Source organism: Sus scrofa, chromosome 13 (genome assembly GCF_000003025.6).
Source record: "Sus scrofa isolate TJ Tabasco breed Duroc chromosome 13, Sscrofa11.1, whole genome shotgun sequence".
Classification (NCBI taxonomy): domain Eukaryota; kingdom Metazoa; phylum Chordata; class Mammalia; order Artiodactyla; family Suidae; genus Sus; species Sus scrofa.
Window position 1 is genome coordinate 55,753,001 of NC_010455.5, and position 26,462 is coordinate 55,779,462.

At 37.5% G+C, this 26,462-nt stretch overlaps 1 protein-coding gene across 18 annotated transcripts in view; it reads right to left on the minus strand.

Annotated features, from left to right (window-relative positions):
* The window catches only part of CNTN3 (contactin 3), a 370,397-nt gene that overhangs the window by 104,510 nt on the left and 239,425 nt on the right, over positions 1–26,462 (minus strand). For all 18 annotated transcript variants that reach the window (XM_021069229.1, XM_021069233.1, XM_021069224.1 and 15 more), the window contains 5 exons: positions 8,644–8,847; positions 7,067–7,169; positions 6,354–6,538; positions 2,511–2,647; positions 1,248–1,377 (listed from right to left, as the gene is read on the minus strand). In XM_021069229.1, the coding sequence (XP_020924888.1) occupies positions 1,248–1,377; positions 2,511–2,647; positions 6,354–6,538; positions 7,067–7,169; positions 8,644–8,847 (759 nt within the window). The remainder of the gene's footprint in view (positions 1–1,247; positions 1,378–2,510; positions 2,648–6,353; positions 6,539–7,066; positions 7,170–8,643; positions 8,848–26,462) is intronic.

Below are 26,462 nucleotides of genomic sequence, written 5' to 3' on the forward strand. Positions count from 1 at the left end.
GAACTATCTATTTTAAAGATGAATGAACTATGGCTCACAGGTTAATTTAATACAAGAGTATGTTAGTTCTTCAATTTAAGGTGTGCAAATTCCGCTTTCTTTTTGTAATAATAACTTCCTTCTCTGTCATGGATAGCACTAGCCAGATTTTCATTTGATGAAAAACCCCTCCAAACCTTTAGTCGTCCTCGTACGGATGATGTATTTCTAACTTCCAGGCATCAAGAGAGACCTGTTTTCTTTAACCAATGTTTTTGAATGAGACACTTAACAAGATGCCTAACAAGAACACTGGGTTAGATCAATCACAACTTTCCAACCTTCTAGTCATTAGGTTGGACCAGCCATGGGTATGTGACCCAAATCAGGTACATGGGGACAATGACATGTAGGGCTCTGACTTCTATTTGAGCAATTAGGAAAGCCATCCTTCTTCCATTAGATTGACTGTGGTAATGAAAATGGAACATCATATGGAGCCTGATAATGGTGATGAAGTTTGAACTCTGGGTCAAGTCAAGCTGAAATCCAAATTCTCCATTTTAATTACATTGAACAATAAATCCCTTCCTCCCTCTTTTCCTCTCCTCCCCTTCCTTCTTTCCTTTCTCTCTCTCTCTTTCTTATTTATATATACTATGCTATGCTCTGTCAGTTTTGGTTGGATTTTCAGTCATTTGCACCTCTAAATGTTATTTTGGACAACTGCCCTAAGCATGATGTAATATTTCCTTTCTTCTCTATACCTAAAGTACAAGAAGAAGAAAATAATCCATAATTTCAAGTAGTTGAGCCTCAGTTACTTAAAGGTTCAGTGTGCCTGATGCTTGATGCTTCCGTCAAGGTTATTAAAGACAAAGATAATTCATTTTGGATCAATACACTATTGATATGAATTCTGATATTTACTTTTATGGATCAGCAACAGAGAACACCAGAGTCACTTATCGTCTTAAAAAGTATCACTTAGTTTGTACTAGTGGATAAGGATGTTTCAGATCAACACATTGTCCCTATGATTTCTCTACTTCAACCTTTGGGCCTTAATTCTGGCCATAACTGCTGCTCTTCCTTAGAAATCATTGCTATGTATGCCTTGATTAGAAACCTTGCATGATTCTGCTGTTAATACAGAAGGTGTTATTAGATTTAGAAATCTAATGTGAAAAGTAATTATTTCTGCTTCGGCCAAAAATGGAGGATTTACAAAAAAAAAAAAAAAATTAAGAAGAAAAAATTAGTCTTACCCACAACCTTGAGCTCAGCACTGGAATAGATGAGACCATGCTTGTTTTCTGCTATGCACTGGAACATGCCAGAATCGGTCACATTTAGGTTTGATATTGTAAGTGCACCATTTTCTATCTGTATTCTCTCCTAGATGAAAACAAAAATGTCTTGTGTATAAACATATATACCATTTAAGAAGAAATATAATAACCATGGAATATATTTCAATCATATATAAATCTCCTTCATTTTCCTCACGGTATTAGCAATCTGACATGAAATTTAAACCTTTCCTTTATTTGAAATGGTGAGACTGATTTTAGCATAACAGGAAGGCCTTGGAAATACTCATAAACATCACTCAGTCAAAAAGCATAACAGTAAAATAAATAACAAACAAGATATAAAATACTGCAACCATTTCATTTTTTCCTGTGGATAAGTCTGCAGACTTTAAAAAATGTACCAAGTTTTCAACACCATCAACTAGAAAGGTTATTTTTTCGTTTTTTAAAATCATGCAAATTAAAGACATTATAAATTCTGTGTATTAGAAAGAGTTCTGGGAAACATTTATTAAGGGTTTTTAGGTAGTAGGAAAGGTTTTGGGTAGAAATTTGAAGGGACATAAATTGAATTAGTAGACAATTTTTTAAAGATCAAAAATTATATAGCTTGGGAAGAGAAGTGACTGAGAAAATAAGTACTCATGGAACAAGGTAAACAAGTAATCGATACATTTATTCTCCAGAGGCCATCCACATTAGCAAACAGGAAAAAGGAAATTACATTCTACATTTCATTTAAGTGAAGCCTTCTCTAGTTTTGAAACCAAAACAATAGTGCAGTGGATCCTTGAACAACACTGGTTTGAACTTCAGGGGTCCAATTATTTGCATATATATTCTCAATAGCAACAGGCTCTGGCTGGTTGCATCTATGGATGTCGAAAAACCAAGGACATGGAGGATAAAATGTAAATTATATGAGGATAAACACTTGCATTGCTCATGGGTTGACTGTATCTCATTTTATGGACTAAAGTCACAAAATCTCCTTTTCCTAATGAAATTCAATATTGAAAATGTTTCCTCCTTGGAAGACTGAGTATTTGATTTTATCTCTTTTTTCCTTCGTACCACTTCTGAGATGAACGTGGTATGAACTGTTCAGATGAATGTGTGCAAACTCAACAGTCTACTTGGGCACTGGGTACCAGGGAAAACATTTATTTACCAAAAAGTGGGGAGTGGGAGGATTAACCAGGTAAGCTACCTTACCTCAAGGGCAAGGGCTTCTCCATTTTTCAACCACCGGTACGAGGGTTTGGGCTTACCACTTGCCCGGCATTCCCAGTAAAGACTGTCCTCCACTGCTATTTCCACATCTCTTATGAGTTGAACCCAGTGAGGCTTTGCTGCAATGGAAAAAAAAAAAAAATTCAAACCACTCCACAAATAAAAATACTTTACAGGAGTTCCCATTGTGGCTCAATAGGTTAAGAACCAAACTAGTATCCGTGAAGATGTGGTTTGATCCCTGGCCTCACTCAGTGGGTCAAGGATCCAGCATTGCCACAAGCTGTGACACAGGTCACAGCTGTGGTTCAGATCCTGCATAGCTGTGGCTGTGGTGTAGGCTGGCAGCTGCAGCTCCAATATGACCCTTAGCCTGGGAACTTCCATATGCCACAAGTGTGGGCCTAATTTAAAAAAAACAAAACAAAAAACTTTATCCACATGAATATAAATGGATATGACTAATAAGCAATAGATTAATGCAAGCATAGTAGCTAAAATTATATTTGATTCCCAAAATTTTTATTAAGGGGATATATGCAACATTTTGAGATTTGAGGATAGATGTTACAATCTGCCCTTTCCTAAGCCAAACTCATTATGCTTTCTCTGCAAAATTTGGGGCACTGTAATACACTCTTCAGATGTCTGTTAGTAGAAAGTAGTGCAGGTACACAAAATAGATCTGTTTTTCCAAGTGCATTTTTGAATTATGAGATCACAATTGATGACAGTATGTGAATGAGAGCAGATACTAGTCTTAATTATGCACTAAAGACAAACATCCATTGAAGAGAAACTTCTATAGCGGAGGAATAACATATTTCTTTCAAGGAAGAAACGGCTCTTAATTAAATACAAACCAGCAGCATCTTATGGACCTCCATGTGAATTAAAATGAAAGCAGGGAATGATGGATAAATTGGTTCAGTTTGAATCACATGCTTGTTTTATGAATAAGAAGGAACTCGTTCAACCTTAAATTATGTATGCAAATTAGTGATCTCAAGTGGATTTATCATTTTTCCTTACATTTTCAAAGATACATAGAAAACCATTTTATAGATGAAAGCAACATACCACTTACAAGGAAAGTCACTCAGTACTCACAGTATATTTAATCACGTCTCAGCCTGGGTCTTACATCCAGGTTTAGGAGGTGGGATGTCTTCCTGAATTCACAGTGCATTATGCATGTGCTGTGTACTGCAGGACTCACATCTGCATCCCCAATACGGAGAAACAGCTCATCTATTTCTATTTAATTTCAACCATGGGAAGATCTGCCTTTCCAATTCTATCTTATAAAATTATTCTTTTTTAATAAATGAAATGGAAATGAAAATATAGCTATTTAGCTTTGAAAGAAAATGTACCTAGGTTTTACTTTATTTTGTTTATTTAAAAATATAAATGACTTGCCTAGTTGGAAGAGGAGTTTGGTTCAAAATCATTCCTCTCTACACTATATAAAAACACATTTTATTTTTTCAGGAATTATTAGCCTAGGTGGAATGAGACGGCAAATAGGCAAATAAATTAACGCATGATCCCTTGACTGAGTTTGTAGCAAAAATTTCCAGCAGCTTCTCATGCTACTCTTCTTTTGCACATGGGAAGATAATTTACTGGATTAAGCCAATCCTGAGATTACAACTGCCACGTTAATTGTAATTCCTTCTTTATTCTATCATGTGGTATGGAGTTAGTATATTCCACTTATTGAATGTTCTAGTCTTAAGTCAGAATTGTAGAGTAACTTTCATGAAACTATCTCATTAATATCTAATTTATTTCTTAGGTACATATCATATTATCTACATAATGGACTGGAGCAACAGTCTACCTCTTTTACTAAGACCTCCTTTACTAAGTATAGTAGACGATGGTTGTGTACTGTGCATCCATTTCCTTTCTCGCTCCCTCTTTTTAATTTGCCACATCAGTGCCATGTGGAAGCTCCTGGGCCAGGGACTGAACCTGCACCACAGCAAGGACCTGAGCCACTGCAGGGACAATGCCAGATTCTTAATCCACTGACCCACCAGGGAACTCTATTACCTCTCTTCTTTATTCCTAAGATACCCTAATTTTTCATTGAATTATCCTCTCTTCCATCACCTCATATTGTCCACAAAATCTAGGGAAATCTGACATTTCCTCTTCCAAAAAGAGGCTCTTAAGTTATTTAAACCAATTCTCCCTGCTAGTGATTGGTTTAGGAATGAATGTGCATCCAATGGATTTGAGAATTCAACTCCAAGATGTTTAAAGAAAAGAGGAATGGATAAGAAATAATGTGTTGGACACTGCTGGTAGCCATGCTGTGACCTTAAGGAAAGCCAATATATAGAGAAAGGGAAAACACAGATGAGGGTAGAAAAAGAAAACATCACTGAGAAACTCAGCCAGGGCCTGATGATAAGGCACTTGAACACCAATTTAGCTTTGGATTTCCTGCCATAAAAGTGTTTATTATTTGTGCAGGTCTGTTGTTCTGCACAGCTAAAAGATAGTTATCCTATGTTTTCCTGCTATGGTCACTTCCTACCCTGGTGAGGTACTGGTTGCCCAGAAAGGAGAAAATAAGGTAGGACTTGTTTGGAGTGGACTTAGAGCCATACAAAGACATGAAATAAGTGCCCTCGACTCAGTTTCATGCTATCCCACCAATATGTAGAACTTGACATCTGGGAAACTTCAACTCGGGGCTTCCCGTTCTAACCTAATCATGTAAGAGATGGGAAAGGTACAACACAGGATGACTCATGCTATTAAACCACGTCTCCATTTTGTTCTGGACAGATCTTATAATCTTCCAATAAAATAAGTGCCAATTTAATCAGACATAATGTGCTTGCAAACTTCACATTCTTTTGTGGGGGGTCATAATAACATCTATAATTTTAATATTTGTTTCTTGGCAAACATTTTCCTCCCAGCAACATTTGTGTATGCTATACAAGTTTGCATTAAAACGATATCAATTTCCAGTTTCTAAAATCAATAGAAGACATTGCAATTTGCCTTTCACAAAAGTGGTCAACTTGCATTAGTTTTACAATGTCTCAAATGATTGAACTGAAAATACATATTCACTGAGCTTAACCTCTTCACATATTTCATTGTACATTTTGTAAAATCACTTATACTTTCTAAATCATGCTTTCATCAAACAACCTAGTATGTTTTTTTAATAAAATGGTTTGAAAAAAGATTTTTGAAAAAAGATAATCAAATTTTCCTACAAATAGACTCTAAATATAGGTAACATTATGAAGCTTTCCTTACCCAAACTGAGCAGTAGATCAAATAAATGTGATTACAAATTAAAGGCAGTGAACATAGTACACTTACGTTATTGGAAAGGACAGAATAACACTGAAGCAGAAGGTAAACCTGAGTTTATGTGCTTTGTCGAATGCAGTAATTGCAATTTTTCCCAGCACAGTTTCTTTCTGCCTAGTAAAGATCTTAAAGAAAGATACAAAATCCCATTTTCTAGAGGTGAGTGGAGACAGTAAGGAGATCTCTTCTTGATATGGTTAAGTTAGTAAAAGGTTATTCTTAGAAGAAAAAAAGTGGAATATTTCATTATCAATGAATCAGTTAAAAGTACAGAAAGAATATATTATGTTTCCAAATTCACTGCAAAACTTTAATTCCTTCTGTGATAAATATTTATACCCATTTAACAAAATGTATAAGAGAACAAGTTGGACATTGGGATTCTGCTAAAATCACCTACACACCCCCTCCAACCCCTATAACAATCTATAGAAAGAGCAAAAGCTAAAAATCCAATACACTCAAGTGAAGGCTCACCATAATAAGTGAGACGCCCCCGGGCAACATTTTTTCCTCGTGAATTCTCAGCAATGCATTCATAGGAACCTGCATCTTCCTGTTGGAAGTTGGGGATTTCGAGCACACCACTGAACTTCCTCAATTTAATTTTATTGGAGAAAGGCAGCCCATCACTTCTTCTCCAATTAATCTGAGGTACAGGGCTAAGAAAAAAAATTATCTAGTTATTTGCTGTGTTAAACAGATGTCTGGAAGCCTTTTAGGCTTGATAAAATAAAACTTTTGTTAAGACAGAGCAAAAAAGGAATAGGTTTTCAAAAGCAGAGTGAGGCATCAGGCTGTCAATTACATAAAACTGATGCAAAGGTTTATCTCTTTAAGTTGATATTTTAATAAAATCAACTGTGCATTTACTCAAGTTAATTCACAGTCTAGAGAAAAAGGTCTAATGCATACCCACTGTATTATGGCACAACAAATGAACAAACAAAAAGAAAAATAACACCAATTTAGTTTATGAAATTAGGCAGGCATAGTCATTTTCTGCAAATTGCCTTTAAAGTTTCAAACTAAATTATATATGTGCATTTCCTTTGTACTTTATTTTTCCTTTGCTTCTAAATGAAGGAAAATTTTAGAAAACAAGGAAACGAAGAGTCTGTCAAAAACTATCTTGATCTCTTACAAAAACCTAATTTTCAGCATATTGGAGTAAATGTTATAAAACTTACTTTCCAAGGGCAAAACATTCCAATTTCACAGTTGAACCTTTAGCTGCTGGAAGAGTTTCTGGAAACTGAACTTCTATTTTTGGTTCATATTCACCCATCACACCTGTAAATCCAGAATACAAAGTTAATAGTTTCTATGTTTTCTTTGGAATTGTTCCATTTTTCTTAAATAAATCTTTTTTAACTTTTTTTTTTTTTTGGCTCCATTTTGAACTAATTCCTCCTAATAATTTAAATTTCTCACTAGCCATCTGGTAGGTACTTCTAGAAGCAGCACAGCCTTGGGCCAAACATGTAACATTAACAAACATCTGGGAACTTTGGATTCTGGTAATTCATAAGTTACCACTTAAAGAGTAGTTCTGAGAAAACCACTAGGCTTTTTACGTTATATAAACAGGAGGCTTTTTTATTCTGTATTCAATTTGGATATTTCTGGTCAAAGTGAAATATACAACGTATTATGATTTCTTAAAATATTCTGAAGATCAAAAATTATGGGAGGCAATTTACTTAATGGTACCTTGGTAGCATAGACACCAATCTTAAACTTATTAAATGGATCTCTGGAGACAAGAATGGTAACTAAATAAATGGGAAAGGTCAAATTCAATTACAACTGCCTGGAAAGAAGTGTTTCAATACTTTGTGTTCATTGCACTGTGCTGTATGAGATGGAGATTTGTGTACCTGGGACAGTTACCTATGCTTACAAATCTGCTTCCTCTGCTACTGACAGGCTCCCTAGAAACAGTCAAGGGGCTGAAGAAACACATATTTTTCCTTTTCTTCACCTCCAGCTTTATTGAGGTATAACTGACAAATAAAAATTATATATATTTAGGTTGTACCATATGATTTTTTAGGGTGTACAGTGTGATGACTTCATATACATTGTAAAATTATTACATCAGTCAGCTAACATATTTAACACCTCACATAGTTATCATTTTCAATTTTAAAAATTTAAAACAATTTTTGTAGAAAGAACACTTAATATTTACTCTCTAAGCAAATTTCAAGTATGTGATACAGCATCACTGTAATCACTATGCTGGAGGGGGTAGAGGAAAAGGGGAGCTGTTGGTCAAAGTATAAACTTTAGTAAGATGAATAAATTTCTGGGATCTAATGTACACATTTTTCCTTTAATTTTATTTACAGGAAATATTTTTCCTCTAGTTTTATTTAGAGGAATATTTTGTTTAGCCTATTACAAAACATTAAGAGCTTTAAAAACCTCAAGTTTGCAAAAGTTAGGACAGGTGACTTCATGGGAATACAATGTGAGACCTAGGCTACCATCTTGAAATTCTTTATAATTTTTGAACAAGTGGCTTCTTATTTTCATTCTGCACTGTTTCCTGGAAATTATGAAGCTGGTCTTGAATAAGAATTATGTACAGGGACCCATGGTTGGTGGAATCATTTTAGCCATTTGCTTATAAATATATTTTGTTCTGGAAAAAACAAAATGATTAATTCATCAGGATATACTTTTCACTTTTCCCAATTTATTTCTTCTTGTATTCATAACAATATTTCCACTTAGAATTGCCCACTGAAATATTTCCTACCATCAGACCGTAGCACCAAAGGAGTTGGGGAGCCCAGCACTCTGGCATTTGTCACTGTACTAGTCACAACACACGTGTAATTTCCCACATCAGATGTCTCCACTTTGGCTATGTAGAGGTGGCCTGTCTCTTGCGAGACAAATCTCCGACTATCTTCTTCCACAAATGATGGATATTCATTGAAGATCCAAGCATATGATAGTTCTAATAAAATATTTGGAGAAAAGAAACTCCATCAAGAAAGAAAGTTGTCCACTGTATATCAGAAATATCCAAAATCATCTCTACTGCAAAGCAATGCTGAGTGTTTTTACTGCAGGTCACGAAAAGAGACAGTTATACAAAATGAGGTGGTGTTCCTTCCGCATTATTATGGAGGTCACTGCTGATTAGCATTCTTGTGGGAGCAATATTATTACTGTCATCATTAACACTACTCCAGATCCTCCTAACAAGTCCCTCTGGCTTCAGTCTTACTCCCTTTTAATTTGTATCTCCACACTACATGTTTTATGATCTTTCAAAATTACCAAAATCATTACGTCAACTCCTGACATAACACTTTCAGATACAAAATGATAATTCTGTCTCTGGAATAATGTGAACCTGCTTAATTTGAAAGTGGGACTCTGCATGGCTAGGTCCTACTTTGAGTCTTAGCATTTGAGAAGCCCAAAGCCCTCTCCTTGCATCTGGGTCTTTGCATATGCTGCAGCATCCTTCTTCTCTGTCTACTCTTTGGCTTCCTCCCTTTCAACACCAGCCCCATTATATAACAACTTTCAAATATTTTTCAAAGCTTGATTCCAACCTTAGGAATAATTTCCTCAGAGAAGTCTTTCTTAACACTTGTCCTCTGAGTGAGTGTTTCCATATAGAGCACTGTCAGGCTTAAATTACTTAAAGTACGTATCACTTTGCATGTACTTATATATTATCTGTTCTCCATCATCGAGTACACAAGTAATGTCGATTTTTATCCTGTCAACCTGCCTCTTCCTAAGTTAGTAAATTAAAACATCCCCAACATTTAGCAGTCATCAATAAATATTTATTGAGTTAATGAAGGTAAAATCATGCTACTATCTCCTTTGTAAAGTTCAAAATTAGATTTTCTTGAACCTTGAGATCAAGGTAAAACAACTTTTTCCAAAGAAACTCTGGTTCTTCTCTGCATTAATGAGGACTAAAGAAAATTATTTAGATACCTATACTTTTCAGAAGCAAGTTTTTATTGAAGAAGAGCTATCATAGTTGGCTTGAATCCTTTCTGTGGCTCTATTTTCTTTTACAAATTCATTAATCTTATTGCACGGGTTCATACTGTAAAGCTTTTCCAAAAGAAGTTTTAGAAAATATATGAATAAAATCAACTTAATGAATAACAAGTTCAAAATGGATTTAAAGCATAATTCCAATGGTGAAGGGTCTTTCCACTTGGTAGAGGGGGACAACAAGTCAGCTTACAAATAAGAATGAGACAGCGTGTCACGTCTGGGTGAGAATTACTCTTGGGTTTCAGAGGAAGGAGTGGTAACATTCTGAGAACTGATGGACCATTCAGAGGAAGGCGAGGTTACATTCTTAAAGGACAGGAGGATATTCTGACATGAAGGGATGCAAGTTTTCCCGGTGGAGTGAAGAGTATGTGAAAGGCAAACAAGGTAAAGAGAGTTAAGTACCTGGTGGAAAGGAAACCTGACTGTCCCCTTCCACCTTTAAAGCAAATGACAACGTTTGATGATTCCAAAGGTTAGCAATTCAATGGCATATCATATGGTGCAGATGTTCAGAAACACGCATTTGTAATATGGAACTGATCTTTACATTGTGCTATCATATCAGTAGAGGGTTTCATGAAATTCCAATCAGTCACATGATAGGTTGTGAAATCTTAAGTTGCTTGTTGGGATTGTACGAAAAAACTGTATCTCAAATGTCCACTCTGCAGTTGGTCTCATGCCTGCTCTCATGGTGCTTTCTCTTGCAGTTACTACACCACAGGGTTAAAGAATGCTGGTAAAGTAGGCTTAATTGAACTACAATTATTAAAACTGACAGCTGTCAAAGCAATGGTCCTTTAGGCTCTTCTGGTGGCTGCAAGCACCCATCCAGTCCTCCCCAAACATCCCTCAGGCCCCATAACCTCATCTTGCTTTAAAGAAAGCAGAGCAATCTTATTCTGCTTTTCAAATTGTTCTAGTCATGAAATTAATATAACCATACCTCTACCTTTTATCCAGGGAGAGTAAAACTTCTACTATTTTCTAACATAACAGATCTTAGCTGGATATTAAGAATAAGTCAGGGAGTTCCCGCTGTGGCTCAGCAGGTTAAGAACCTGACTAGTATCCATGAGGATGTGGTTTCGATCCCTTGCCTCACTCAGTGGATCCAGTGTTGCTGTGGCTGTGATGTAGGCTGGCAGCTGCAGCTTGGATTTGACCCTAGCCTGGGAGCATCCATATGCTGCAGGTGCAGCCCTAAAAAGAAAAAAAAAGATTAAGTTCATCTTATTAAACTAATTTATACTAAATGAGAATGGCTGATGGCAGTAAGCGATTCAGATTCAGAAAACCTAAAAATCTAATAAATTCATATAAGAAAATATTATGTAGCAAGGAGAATGTATTAACATAAACTACATGCAATAGCATGGAATAAATATTACATACATAATTTTGATTGAAAATGTTTCAATAAAGGAAGGCTTCATTTGTCATATTTCTTTCAATTCCAAATTGATACTGATACTACCTAAATATTCTACTATTATTATATTGTTATAGAGCTATTGTGATGGCTTTGCCTCTGTGACCTAGTAATGACTGATTAAGAGAAGTTGATTTTTAAAAGAGAAGTTGACTTTTAAGAGAAGGGACGGAAGTCAAAATTAGAATCATTTTAAGGCCGCTCTGAAAATAAGCATGAAGAAGTGAGTGTGTAAGAATCAAAGAGGGGACTGTGGCAGACAAAGAGGTATCCACTCAGGTCTCATTTCAGAAGGACCTACTGAACACAACGTGGTACCTGATGGCCTCAAATCGGCTAGCGCATGCGTGCTGTGTCTATGCTGCCTCAGACTGCTACCAGCTAACGGAGCTCCCCGGGATGTTCATGTGGCCCCTTCTGCAGGATTCCCTTAAAACTCAAGGAACTCGGTGGAGAAAACTAGGAGTTGAATCTGCATAACCACTTTACCTTTATGTTTCTTGACCACCTTCCATATTGGCTTTGCCCCCCACCCCCACACCACATCTTAAGTCTTTTATCTGAAGATGTTATTTAAAGTGGTGGCTTGGACCATTTCAAGGAGTTCCTCAGTTTCATGGGTATCTCATATGTATTATGTATGTGTGTATATGTGTATTAAAATTCTGTTTGTTTTTCTCCTGTTAATCTTTTATTACAGGAAGGTCTTGCCCAAGTGCCCAGAAGGATAGAGGAAAATTATTTTTCCTCTTCCTCAGACTCCTGACCTGCAGAACTGTAAGATAGTAAATTTGTGATGTCGTGAGCCCAAAAATCTGTGGTAATCTGTCACAGCAGCAACAGGAAACTAATAGAAACAAGGATGACAGCGAACAACGAAGTGTTCATTCTGTGTTGGGTACAATACTAAATGCTAGAGATACAATTTGCAAAGGAAAGCAAACAACCAGAGCCTAAAAAAAAAAAAAAAAAAAAAAAAAAAAAAAAGGAGAAAGCCTGCACTGAGAATACCCAAGGAGGAATTAGATTTGATATAATCTGCTTATGAGATCAATACAGTTGGGGAGGGGTAATTCCAAAAGAGATACCAAACTACAAGGGTAAACCCCAAAGCAAACGAATTAGTGATCGATCATTCCTTCCAAAGATTTGGACCCTTGAAGACTTACAGAAAGAAATCAAACCTGTATTTCATACGGGATCCACTGTTTTAAAAGGTACACAGAATTCTGTAGCACCGACCTAACTTTCTTTACAGTCTTTCTCATTGAGATGGAACAAACTATAACTTTTATGTCAGAGTGAAGAGAGAGAAAATCTGCAATGTTACATTTATTGCCTGCATGTCTGTGTTAAAATATATATGGCATCACTCTGATTGAAAACATTAGAGGATTAAGTGATTTGCTGCATTCTGAAAAAAATTAAGAAATACCTGCTGTAATACTATCAGAATTTTATTCATCATAAAAATCTGCATTTGCAATAAATGTTAATTGTGTAGGGCAAGGTAAAATATATATCAAATCAGCATTCTTTGGAGATTTTTCAACATCATTTATGCATGATGATAAATACAAAGCTATAATAAAAATGATAATTTTATATACTCAAACAAGCAAGGCTTTACAAAACCTTTCCTAACCTCTCATGTAAATCACAAGTATATTATGCCAAAACATCTTGGCTGCTGGGTTTTCTATTAATAAAGCTACATGAATTAGGAATGTGAAATATTTTTTATTAGAGAACAAAGAGGTTTTACCAATCAAAGCCATAAACTAACAAAATGCAGTAGTGAAACACTTTCTCAAAATTAGTATTTGATGGATGACATCACTCCTCCAGTCACATGGCTTCCCGGGTCACTTAAGTATAAGGCCAGTCAATTTAACATGCAATATGTCATTTTAGTGTTTACCTAGAGATACATTAATACACATACTACTGGCATTTAAGGCTTTATTTCTAGTTCCATTATAAAATTCTATTATGAGGGACATTTAATCTTTTGTACAGGCATTTTCTAGAAGAAATTCTGTCAAACAAAATTGCAGTTGGGCAAACATGTGCAAGTAACTTTGGTGATATTCTGTGATGCCAATAGAAAGTGTGACCTACTTTAAAAAAAAACACTTAAGAGGGCGTGAAATCTTGCTTGATGTCACTCAAGATTTTTGTCACTGATTCCTACATTTGGGAAGGAAACGTCCCTGTGGAGCTTACACATGGCACTGCATGGATGGAGGGTCTGGGACATAGTATATAGTTAAATATCTAAAGTGATGTAGAAAGTCGAAGATAATTTGTTTCAAACAACAATAGTTCAGTGTCTTGTCTTTCAAAAGCCGGTTTTTGTTTGGCCACGCCCAAGGCATGCAGGGATCAGACCTGAGCCACAGCAGTGACAATGCCTACTCTTTAACAACTAAGCCCTCCAGGGAACTCCTCAAAAGCTGTTTTGTAAGTCCTTTTTTTTTGGTGACAGTATTATTTACATCGCTCTTCTTGTTTAGCTCATAAATGTCTGCCTAAGCCATTTCGCTTTAGAGTAGTAATGAGCCTGGCCTGTGATGGTCCCAAGATTAGGAGAACAAGAAACGGGGAGGGAAAACAATAAAGATGACTCTTCTTTCCTCCTTTCATACTTGAGAGGCCAGGGGTCAGCAAGGAATGGCGAGGGGTCAAGCCCAGTCTGCTGTTTGCTTTGTAAGATACAGTTTTGGAACCTGCTCACACCAACTAGACTGGTATGGGCTCTGGCTGCCTTCATGCTGTAAGAGCAGAGTGAGTAGCTGGCACCAAGACTATATGGCCCTTGAAGCCTAAAATATTTATCTGACCTTTTAAGAAAAAATTGTTGACTCTTATTCTATGTTACTATTATCACTAGACCAAATGATGGGTTTGGCAATCCCTTAGCTATCTGATTTGCTTTTACTCCTCTCTTCTTTCTAGGGCTGTCATGTCATCCCACCTTTGGAAAAAAAGATTTTCCAAAGCCTATGTGATCTGTTAGCCTCTTGCACTCTCTGTTTATTTGTTTTTCTCTCTTACTGCAGTCGTTACCATCAGAGAACATGCAAGAGCCATTTCCATTGCGTTATTGAAGCTTCCAAGGAATAATGCAGTTCTGTGACCTTTGGTCCTATTCTTTTAGGAACGGGAGTATGTTCAGTGGGTACTCGCAACTTTTTCCACATTCTGACTTGACGGCACTGCCATCCTTGTCCACATTTTTAACGATTCTGCCAGGGAAGCTCCTCTCCTAACAAGTGCCTTCATCTCTTTCCTGGTGCTGAGGCTGCTAAAATTAAGGTGCCCAAGTCTTTCCTCCATGTCTGCTGATGTTGAAATGGGCACTGCCCTCTAGAGGCTATTTCATATTTTGTTTGTATATATGCATTCTTCCTTTTCTTTATGAAGAAATTTTATTTATTTTCCCCATGAATCTCCCCCCCCCATCCTTACTGCAAGTTATTTTGGTGGGATTGCCTCCTTGCTACAAAGAAATCTCAAGGTGAGGGAATATAAGTGGAGGTCAATTTCAATGGCACTCAATACCTGATGCCCAACAATGACTTCGGGTAACTGAAGAGATGGAATAGCAAAGGCATTTACCAACATTTCTCCTGTGCAAGGAAGCGAAAAAAGCAGGACACTGCCACATAAAATGCTTCAGACTTTCACTAGAGAAGATGATATCTAATGAGAACAGGAGGGAGTTATTGTGATGCTTTATGAAGAAGACATGACCTTCATGCTACAGACCCAAAATGCAGTTACTCATCCTCCAGTCTGTATGTGGACTTGCTGATATACTGATGAAACTCAGGAAGTGAGCTCCAAAATGGTATTGTTGGAACTTAAGATAAAAGAGCCTTTGAGAATATAATGCATTTCTTCTTGGATTCCTCATTTTTATTATAAAAATATACTTTTTCAAGAGTTCCTATTGTGGCTTAGCGGGTTAAGAACACAGCATAGTCTCCATGAGGATACGGTTAGAGCCCTGGCCTTGCTCAGTGGGTTAAGGATCTGGTGTTGCTGCCAGCTGCGGTGTAGGTTGTAGATCCAGCTTGGATCCTCTGTTGCCCTGGCTGTGGCATAGGCATGCATGCAGCACAGCTCTGATATGACCCCTAGACCGGGAGCTTTCATATACCTCAGGTGCGGCCATATATATATATATATATATATATATCTTTTCAAAGGAGCTCATGGATTCATAGACCCTGGAAATGTTAGAAAGCAATTTTAAGATAAGCTCAAACCCCTAATGCTGCAGACACGGAAGCTTTATTGCCAAGACCTGCCTGTGCAGCTCAAAGAAAATGCTTTGGGGAGTTCCCGTCATGGCGCAGTGGTTAACAAATCTGACTAGGAACCATGAGGTTGCAGGTTCGATCCCTGGCCTTGCTCAGTGGGTTAAGGATCCGGTATTGCCGTGAGCTGTGGTGTAGATCACAGACACGGCTGGGACCTAGTGTTGCTGTGGCTGTGGTGTAGGCTGGCAGCTACAGCTCTGATTAGACCCCTAGCCTGAGAACTTTATATGCCGAGGGAGTGGCCCTAGAAAAGGCAAAAAGACAAAAAAAAAAAAAAAAAGAAAATGCTTTGAATGCTTTGTAATAAACACGTTTTGCATACCTCTACGCTTGATACAACTGCATTTTGGTGCACAGATCTTAAATATATGCCAAAGCCCTCTGGCCAGGTTTGCATTTGCTTCATCATTTGTACTGAATAATGGACATTTTTTTTATGACTTCAGTGACAGTAAATAACATTTTCTTTTTAAGTGCTGTCCAGGAGAAGGTAAAGAATCCTACAGCTCATGGGAGTGCTAATTGGAGCCAATTATAATTTGATTGACCTGCCCTGCTTATTAAAATGATATGCAAAATTTCCACTGCCCTTGCAAAATGGAAATTTTCTTTAGTACAAGCTAACTACAGGAAGCCCACCCTTTAATGAATCCAAAGGTGATGCTTTTGGGTTATAATTTCCACATCAACTCTCAGAAGCTAATTCCAGAGAGGGACTTCATTGGGTTGCAATGATACAAAAGAAGTCTATGACTGGGGAAAATGTGCACTAAAATAAATGAAATAATTAAGGACTAGTGAATAAAGGAGCAGCATCACAATACCTCTGTCCATTCCTCATTGTCTCATTTTCTTGTGTGAAAATTAAACTATTTCCTTAAAAGATGTCATGGGGACCTGATATTTCTCTTCTTGCCATATAGATGATTTTTTTTAAAGCAGAATGAATGTTCATTTTTACCAGTATATAGAAATAAAGTTATTACCAGAAGCTGAAGTCATCTTGCCAAATCACAAGTGTCTTCTTACTGGGGACAATAAATGAATTCTCAGGAAGCTGGAGAAATTAAAGTTTCTCTCTTTCTCACACAAACACAAATATACACACACAAGTACAAATACAAACCCACACTCTATCACATACACCTACACAAAAAGGATTACTATTTACCATTATTAAAATAGCAAACTGGTCATCATCACAACAGAGTTTTAAATATCTTTTAAAAAATACTAAGATACCTTTGAAAAATATTTAAAATTGGGTCTTCAGGAGTTTCCATCCTGGCTCAGTGGAAAGGAATCTGACTAATATCTATGAGGACACAGATTCAATCCCTGGCCTCACTCAGTGGGTTAAGGATCCGGCATTTCCATGAGCTGTGGTGTAGGTCACATTTGCAGCCTGAATCCTTCATTGCTGTGGCAGTGGGATAAGCCGGTAGCTGTAGCTCTGATTCAACCCCTAGCCTGGGAACCTCCATGTGCCTTGGGTGTGGCCATAAAAAAAACAAAAACAAACAAAAAAAGGATATGATCCAGCTTTCCTGAATTACAGATTTTAAAAAGTGGTGGTTTTGTTATAAATTATACTACTAAAATAGTCCTAAATCACTTGATTAATAAAATGAATCAAATAAATCAGACCACAATAAAATGACGCCAAGTCAAATAAATATTTGATTATGGCAGGATGTACAAAGCTGATAACAAAAACAATACCCTAAGAAATCAATCATTAAAGGCGATTTCCTTCCTTCAAATCTGTAGGGCTTTATAAATGCCAATTTCTTTTGGCACTAAAGGATATGCTCTGGAGATTTCATATCAGCCTTAGGTTCAAGTCAAATATAGATAGTAGTTTGCAGGTTTTTAGAAGAGCAATACATCACAGAATCAAAAAAAAAAAAGGTTTTAGACTACCTCACAATTCCCTGCTTGCTATGTCAAAAAAGACATGTGTAAAGGCATACATCATTTAATTGAGTCTCTCTCTTTTTTTGTTTTGCAGATACTCCATTTTTTTTTCCAGATGAAAAGTCTGTGGCAAATCTTTTTTAAGTGAATTTTAGGGGCCCATTTTTCTAATAGCATTTCCTTACTTCATGCCTCTGTGTTACATGTTGGTAATTCCTGCTCTATTTCAAACTCTTCATTATTTATTTATTTTTAAAAATTTTAATTAATTTCTTTTTCCGCTGTACAGCATGGGGACCAAGTTACACTTACATGTATACATTTTTTCCTCCCACCATTTGTTCTGTTGCAATATAAGTACCTAGATATAGTTCTCAATGCTACTCAGCAGGATATCCTTATAAATTCATTCCAAGTTGTATCTGATAACCCCAAGCTCCTGATCCCTCCCACTCCTTCCCTCTCTCCCCAGGCAGCCACAAGTCTATTCTCCAAGTCCATGATTTTCTTTTCTGTGGAAAGGTTCCTTTGTGCCGTATAGTAGATTCCAGATATATGTGATATCATATGGTATTTGTCTTTGTCTTTCCAACTTACTTTACTCAGGATGACAGTCTCTAGTTCCATCCATGTTGCTGTAAATGGTATTATGTCATTATTTTTTATGGCTGAATAGTATTCCATTGTGTATATATACCACCTCTTCCGAATCCAATCATCTGTCGATGGACATTTGGGTTGTTTCCATGTCTTGGCTATTGTGAATAGTGCTGCAATAAACATGCGGATGCATGTGTCTTTTTCAAGGAAACTTTTGTCCAGATATATGCCCAAGAGTGGGATTGCGGGGTCATATGGAAGTTCTATGTATAGATTTCTAAGGTACCTCCATACTCTTCTCCATAGTGGCTGTACCAGTTTACATTCCCACCAGCAGTGCAGGAGGGTTCCCTTTTCTCCACAACCCTCCAGCACTTGTTATTTGTGGACTTTATTAATGATGGCCCTTCTGACTGGTGTGAGGTGGTATCTCATGGTAGTTTTGATTTGCATTTCTCTTATAATCAGGGATGTTGAGCATTGTTTCATGTGCTTGTTGGCCATCTGTATATCTTCCTTGGAGAAATGTCTATTCAGGTCTTTTGCCCATTTTTCCATTGGGTGATTGACTTTTTTGCTGTTGAGTTGTATAAGTTGCTTGTATATTCTAGAGATTAAGCCCTTGTCAGCTGCATCATTTGAAACCATTTTCCACCATTCTATAAGTTGTCTATTTGTTTTCTTTTTGGTTTCCCTTGCTGTGCAAAAGCTTGTCAGTTTGATTAGGTCCCACTGGTTTATTTTTGCTCTTATTTCTGTTGCTTTGGGAGACTGACCTGAGAAAATATTCATGAGGTTGATGTCAGAGAGTGTTTGCCTATGTTCTCTTCTAGGAGTTTGATGGTGTCCTGTAGTATATTTAAGTCTTTCAGCCATTTGGAGTTTATTTTTGTGCATGGTGTGAGGGTGTGTTCTAATTTCATTGATTTGCATGCAGCTGTCCAGGTTTCCAGCAAGGCTTGCTGAAAAGCCTGTCTTTTTCCCATTTTATGTTCTTGCCTTCCTTGTCAAAGATTAATTGACCATAGGTGTCTGGGTTTATTTCTGGGTTCTCTATTCTGTTCCATTGGTCTATATGTCTGTTTTGGTACCAGTACTACACTGTTTGATGGCTGCGGCTTTGTAATATTGCTTGAAGTCTGGGAGAGTTATGCCCCCTGCTTGGTTTTTGTTTCTCAGGATTGCTTTGGCAATTCTGGGTCTTTTGTGGTTTCATATAAATGTTTGGATTGTTTGTTCTAGTTCTGTGAAAAATGTCATGGGTAATTTGATAGGGCTTGCATTGAATCTGTAGATTGCTTTGAGTAGTATGGCCATTTTTACAAAATTGATTTTTCCAATCCAGGAACATGGAATATCTTTCCATTTCTTTACATCTTCTTTGATTTCTTTGATCAAATTTTATAGTTCTCAGCATATAAGTCCTTTACCTCCTTGGTCAGGCGTATTCCGAGGTATTTGATTTTTTGAGGTGCAATTTTAAAAGGTATTGTATTTTTGTATTCCTTTTCCAATATTTCATTGCTGCTATACAGAAATACGACTGACTTCTGAATGTTAATCTTATATCCTGCTACTTTGCTGAATTTATTAATCAGTTCAATAGTTTTTGGGTTGAGTCCTTAGGGTTTTCTATGCATAGTATCATGTCGTCTGCATGCAGTGACAGTTTTATCTCTTCCTATTTTGATACTTTTTATTTCTTTTGTTTGTCTAACTGCTGTGGCTAGGACTTCTAAAACTATGTTGAATAGCAGTGATGAGAGTGGGCATCCCTGTCTTGTTCCAGATTTGAGTGAGAAGGCTTTCAGTTTCCTCCATTGAGTATTATATTTGCTGTGGGTTTGCCATAAATGGCTTTGATTATATTCAGGAATGTTCCCTCTATACCCACTTTGGCAAGAGTTTTGATCATGAATGGATGTTGGACTTCGTCAAATGCTTTTTCTGCATCTATTGAGATGATCATATGATTTTTGACTTTTTTTTGTTAATGTGGTGTATGATGTTGATTGATTTGTGTATGTTGAACCATCCTTGTGAACCTGGGATGAACCCTACCTGGTCATGGTGTACGATCTTTTTGATATGTTGTTGGATTCAGTTGGCTAAGATTTTGTTGAGAATTTTTGCATCTATATTCATCAAAGATATTGGCTGATAGTTTTCTTTTATGGTGGTGTCTTTGTCTGGTTTTGGAAATAGGGTGATGGTGGCATCATAGAATGTCTTTGGGAGTATTTCTTCTTCTTCAACCTTTTGAAAAAGTTAAGGAGGATGGGCACCAATTCCTCTTTATATGTTTGTTAAAATTCACCTGTGAAGCCATCTGGTCCTGGACTTTTATTTGTAGGGAGTGATTTTATGACCTCTTCAATTTCATTTCTAGTGATCGGTCTGTTCAGTTGGTCTGTTTCTGCTTGATTCAGTTTTGGCAGGCTGTAAGATTCTAGAAAATTGTCCATTTCTTCCAGATTGTCAAACTTGTTGCCGTATAGTTTTTGTATTTCTGCAGTCTCCGTTGTGATTTCTCCTTTTTCATTTATATTTTGTTTATTTGAGTTCTTTCTTGCCTCTTCTTAGTGAGCTTAGCCAGGGGTTTGTCAATTTTGTTTACCTTTTCAAAGAACGAGCTCTTAGTTTTACTAATTTTTTATATTGTTTTTTGATCTCTATTTTATTGATTTCCTCTTTGATCTTTATAATTTCCTTCCTTCTGCTGACTTTAGGACTTTTTTGTTGTTTTTCTAATTCGTTTAGGTGGAGGGTTAAGTTGTCAATTTGGGATCTTTCTTCTTTTTTGAGAAAGGCTTGTATCTCTATGAATTTCCTCTGAGCACTGCTTTCGCATCCTCCCATAGATTTTGAGATGTTGTGTCTTCATTATCGTTTGTTTCAAGGTATTTTTTAATTTCCTTCTTGATTTCCTCATTGACCCATTGGTTTTTTAGTAGCATGTTGTTTAGTCTCCATGTAGTAGGTTTTTTCTCATTTCTTTTCCTATGGTTGATTTCTAGTTTCATGACATTGTGGTCAGAGAAGATACTTGAGATAATTTCTATGCTCCTAAATTTGTTGAGGTTAGCTTTGTGTCCCAATATGTGGTCGATTCTTGAGAATGTTCCATATGCGCTTGAGAAGAATGTGTACTCTGATTTTTTTGGATGTAGTGTCCTGAAGATGTCAATTAATTCTACTTTATTGTTTCCTTAGGATCTCTGTTGCTTTACTGGTTTTCTGTCTAGAGGAACTGTCCATTGGTGTGAGTGGGGTATTAAATTCTCCTACTATGATTGTATTCCCATCAATTTCTCCCTTTATGTCTATTAATTATTGTTGTATGTATCTAGGTGCTCCTGTTTTGGGGCCATATATGTTGACGATAGTAACATCCTCTTCTTGGATGGATCCCTTAATCATTAAATAGTGTCCTTCTTTGTCTTTCTTTGTCTTTTGTTTTAAAGTCTATTTTGTCTGATATGAGTATTGCAACTCCTGCTTTCCTGTCATGTCTATTGGCATGAAATATTTTTTCCCACCTCTTCACTTTCAATCTATATGTATCCTTTGTCCTAAGATGAGTTTCTTGTAGGCAGCATATTGAAGGTTTTTGCCTTTTTATCCACTCAGCCACTCTGTGTCTTTTGATTGGGGCATTCAGTCCATTGACATTTAAGGTGATAATTGATAGATGATTATTTATTGCCATTTTAAACCTCGTGTTTCAGTTGATTCTATGGTTCTCCATTCTTCCTTTCTTTTTTTGGTGGGAATGGTCTCCAGTTATTTTATGCTTGAGTGGGTTTTTTTTTTTTTTTTTCATTTTTTGTGAATGCAATGTTTGGCTTTGGCTTGCGGCTGCCCTATTTTTTAAGTATGCTAACCCCTTCCTATAACTGTGTGTTTTAGCCTGATGGTCCTGTAGGTTCAAACACTTCATTACTATACTAAAATTAAGAAGAAAAACAAAAAAAGTGATAGAAAAAAAAAGATAAAAATTTTTTAAAAGAGTCTATTTATTTCCTTACTTCCCTTGCCCACATTTTATGATTTCAATGACTCTTTTTTTCTTTTTAATTTTATTTTGTTTTAAACATGTTAATGATTAAATCTTATGCTGGCTTATTTGAGTGACTGCTCTCTGATTATGGTTTCCTCAATCCTAGTTCTTCCTCTTTTTCCCCCTTTCTTTCCTTCCTTTACTTTTGGTTTAGAGAAGCCCTTTCAATATTTCTTTTAGCCTGGGTTTTGTGCTGCTGTATTCTTTAGCTTTCGTTTGTTGGAAAAATATTTATTTCCCCTTCTATTTTAAATGATATTCTTGCTGGATAGAGTATTCTAGGTTGCATATTTTTTTCCTTTCAGCACTTTAAATATCTCTTGCCATTCCCTCCTAGCCTGTAGTGTTTCTGTAGAGAAATCAGCTGATAACCTTATAGGGGTTCCCTTATAGGTAACATTTTGCTTTTCTCTTGCTGCCTTTTGGATTCTCTCTTTATCATTAATTTTGCCATTTTTATTACAATGTGCCTTGGTGTGGGCCTATGTGGGTTCAAGTTGTATGGGGGGCCTCTGTGCTTCCTGTATCTTGAAATCAGTATCCTTTATATTTGGGAAGTTTCCAGTGATAATTTCTTCAAATATATTTTCCATCCCCTTATCTTTTCTAGTCCTTCTGGAATTCCTATTATGCATAGATTGGCCCACTTTATATTATCCCATAGGTCTCCTATATTGCTTTCATGTTTTTTCATTTGGTTTTCTGTCTGCTGTCCTGTTTGGGTGATTTCCATTATTCTATCTTCCACATCACTAATTCATTCTTCTGCATTATTCATTCTGGTTTGTACTGCCCTTAGCTCAGTTTGTATCTCTGCAAATGAATGTTCTAGTTTTTCTTGGCTCCTCTTATATTTTCTAGTTCCTTTCTGAGGGTGTCTGCATTACTGTTCATATCTTCTCTTAATTCCTTCAGTATTTTCACTATTTCCCTTTTGAACTCAAATTTTGTCAAACTGCAGAGGTCTGTTTCATTGTTGATTGCTTTAGGTGAGTTTTCCTGTTGGTTTAACTGGGGGTGGTTTCTCAGCTTTTTCATCTTGCTTGTTGTTTTCTTTTTCTTGGTGGAGTTGTTCTCCCTGTGGCCGGGAAGGGTTTGCCTTGGCACTGCTAAGGAGTGGTTCCTGAGGGCTGGTGTTGTTGGTCGGTCTTCTTTGAGGTAGCATGGCTTTTCTTGGGGGTGGGCGGGGCTGAAAGGGTCTCTCTGAAGCAAAGAAGGACTTCCTGAGGGGAGACAGGACTGGGAGGTCTGCACTGCGATGGAAGCAGATTTCACATGGCCGTGCAGAGCTTGCTCTGGTGTTTCTCGGCTGCCGGGCTCTTCCAGTGGGCTGCCGGTGCTGGACAGCTGTTCCACGGGAGTGCTGTGCCCCCTGAAGGTAGGAGTGGTTAGCTGGGCCACTGAGAACACAAGGGTCTCTTCCCCAGGGCAGCTGGAATTGGCAGGACCACCCTGCAACAGAGGCAGATTTTGCATGACTGGGCCGAGCTTCCTCTAGCTTTTGTGGGCTGCAGGCCTTTTCCAGGGGACTGGCAGTGCTGGGTGCTGTTCCGCGGGGGTGTAGCCCCTCCAGAAGGCAGGCAGGCCCGGGTAGGGAAAGCCCCTGCTGTGGTTGGCTTCCTGCAAATGGTGAGGCTAGCCCTCCCGATGGCAGGTAGCCTCAGGTCCAGCACCTGTGTGTGGGGTAGGGGGAGGGGGATGCACTGGGAAGCACAGCTTTCTGAGAGCTAGCGGGCAATTGAGCTCACTGTGGTGTGGGGAGTATTCTATGGTGTCCCACCCCACCTCCTCTCCCCTCCCCAACACTGGCACCTTGTCTCTCCTGCAGATCCAGCTCTTCTCCCAGGTTCCCTCTGATTTGGCTTTCCACTCCCCAGCCCTTAGTGTATTGCTCCTTCCACCCTCGATGCTTGCCTTTCTAGTCTCCCAAGCAGTCTCTGCACTGCCAATCCAACAGACCACTTCCTAGTCCCCAGGGACAGTCTCTGTCTTGCCAATCCAAGTGACTGGTTCCTAGTCCCCAGAGCAGTCTCCGCACCACCCACCCCAGCCGGTTCCAGGGGACTAACACCCGGAGCTGAGGTCTTGGTGCCCAGCCCCCACCCAAGTGCCTCCATTTTTGGTGACTGTGCCAGTAGTTTAGATGATCTGTTCAGTTTTCACTCTGCTCTTCAGATCTCAGACTTACTGTTGTGCTCTTCTCGGCATCTGGAGATCCTTCCGATGCGGGTGACCTTTCCATCGAGTAGGTGACTTTCCAGGGTGTGGGATCCCTTTCTCCTCCACAGTTCCCTTCCGGGAGCGTCCATCCAGCCCCGATTTCCCTTCTCTCTCTCCTTTCTCTTGTTTTACCCAGTTATGTCACGAGATTCTTGCCATTATTGGAGTTTAGGTTCTTCTGCCAGCAATTAACTGCTATTCTGTGCGAGTCATTTAACCTGTAGATGTGTTTCTTTTTGTTGTGTTTGTGGGAGAGGGCGCAAACTCTTCATTATTATCATATTTATTATGGTGAACTCTGATCAGTGATCTTTGATGTTACAAGAGTAACTGGGGCATCCAGCAAACAATTATATAGCAAACTATTGGGGCCCAGGTAATGCCACCTCAAAATATGTCTCAATGGGATACTGAATATTTTGAGTTACTCCCTTAAATGGCCAGCGCAAGACATACACTCTGAACCTCCTTTCTCTCTCCCTGAAAGAAAGAAGTAAATTTCTCACGTATATGCCCACCATCTACCCTTATCATCAGAGATAAGGAATTTAAGTCAAGAAGCCTATATAATCAATTTTGTTACATTTTACTTTACTTGAGCTTTACCCCAAGCCCAAACTTTGTTTAGATTCTTCACTAATTAAGAATCCAAAGCCTAAGTGTCTTTGTCCTGTCAGATCCTCACAAATTTATTGGTTTTCTTAACAGTATTATTAAATGTATTTATGGTAATTTATACCAGCTGCTGTGTTATATATTAATGAAAGCAAAATAGAAATATAATATTGTTTACAATGTCCAACATTTCCTTTAGTTTTAGTTTTTTAAATTGAAGTACAGTGATTTACAATGTTATGTTAATTTCTGCTGTACAGCACAGTGACTTAGTTATATATACATATGTGTGTATACATATATACACATATATATTTTATTTTTCACATGCTTTTCCTTTTATGGTTTAATCACAGGAGAGTGAATACAGTTCCCTGTTCTATACAGTAGGACTTTGATGTTTATCCTTTTTTTTTTTTTTTTCTAAAAAATGTAACAGCTGCCTGTTATGGCCACTTTTTAGGTCCCACTTCTATGGGACCTCTGTGCAAGTGAATTAAAATTTGTTTCTTTTCCACTTGTTAATGTATCTGATATCAATTTTATCATTAGTTCAGGCACAAGAACTCAAGAGTGGTAGAGGGGGAAATTTCATCTCTCTGCCAAGATTTCTTCAATAAATGTATATGTTCTTACTGCCCCACACATTTGCCATTCCCCTGTCTCTCTCCCTTTCCTCAGGCCTCCCTATTTCCTGAGACACAACAGTATTGAAATTAGATTAATTAATACCCCCACAATGGCCTCTAAGTGTTTCAAAGAAAGGAAGAGTCACCCATCTTTCACTCTAAATCAAAAGCTGGAAATGATTTAACTTAGTGAGGAAGGTATAGGGAAAGCTGAGACAGGCAGAATGCTAGGTCTCTTGTGCCAGTTAGGAAGCTGTGAAGGCAAAGAAGTTCTTGAAGAAAATTAAAAGTGCTACTCCAATGAACACATAAATGATAAAAAAGTCACAGAGCCTTATTGCTGATACGGATAAAGTTTTAGTGGTCCAAGTAGTGGACGAAGATTTCCTTTAGCTAAAGACTAATCAAGAGCAATGCCCTAACTTCTCTTGTCTTCTATGAAGGCTGAGAACAGTGAGGAAGCTGAAGAAGAAAAGTTTGAAGCTAGCAGAGATTGTTTCACAAAGTTTAAGGAAAGATGCCATTTCCATAACATCAAAGTTCAAGGAGAAGCAAAAAGAGCTGATGTGGAATCTACAGCAAGTAGATCTAACCAGGATAATTAATGAAAGTGATTACACTAAACAAGTTTTCAATGTAGATGAAACAGTCTTATATTAGAAGAAGATATCATCTAGGACTTTCATAGTTAGAGAAGTTAATGCCTGGCTTCAAGTTTCAAACAACAGGCTGACATTC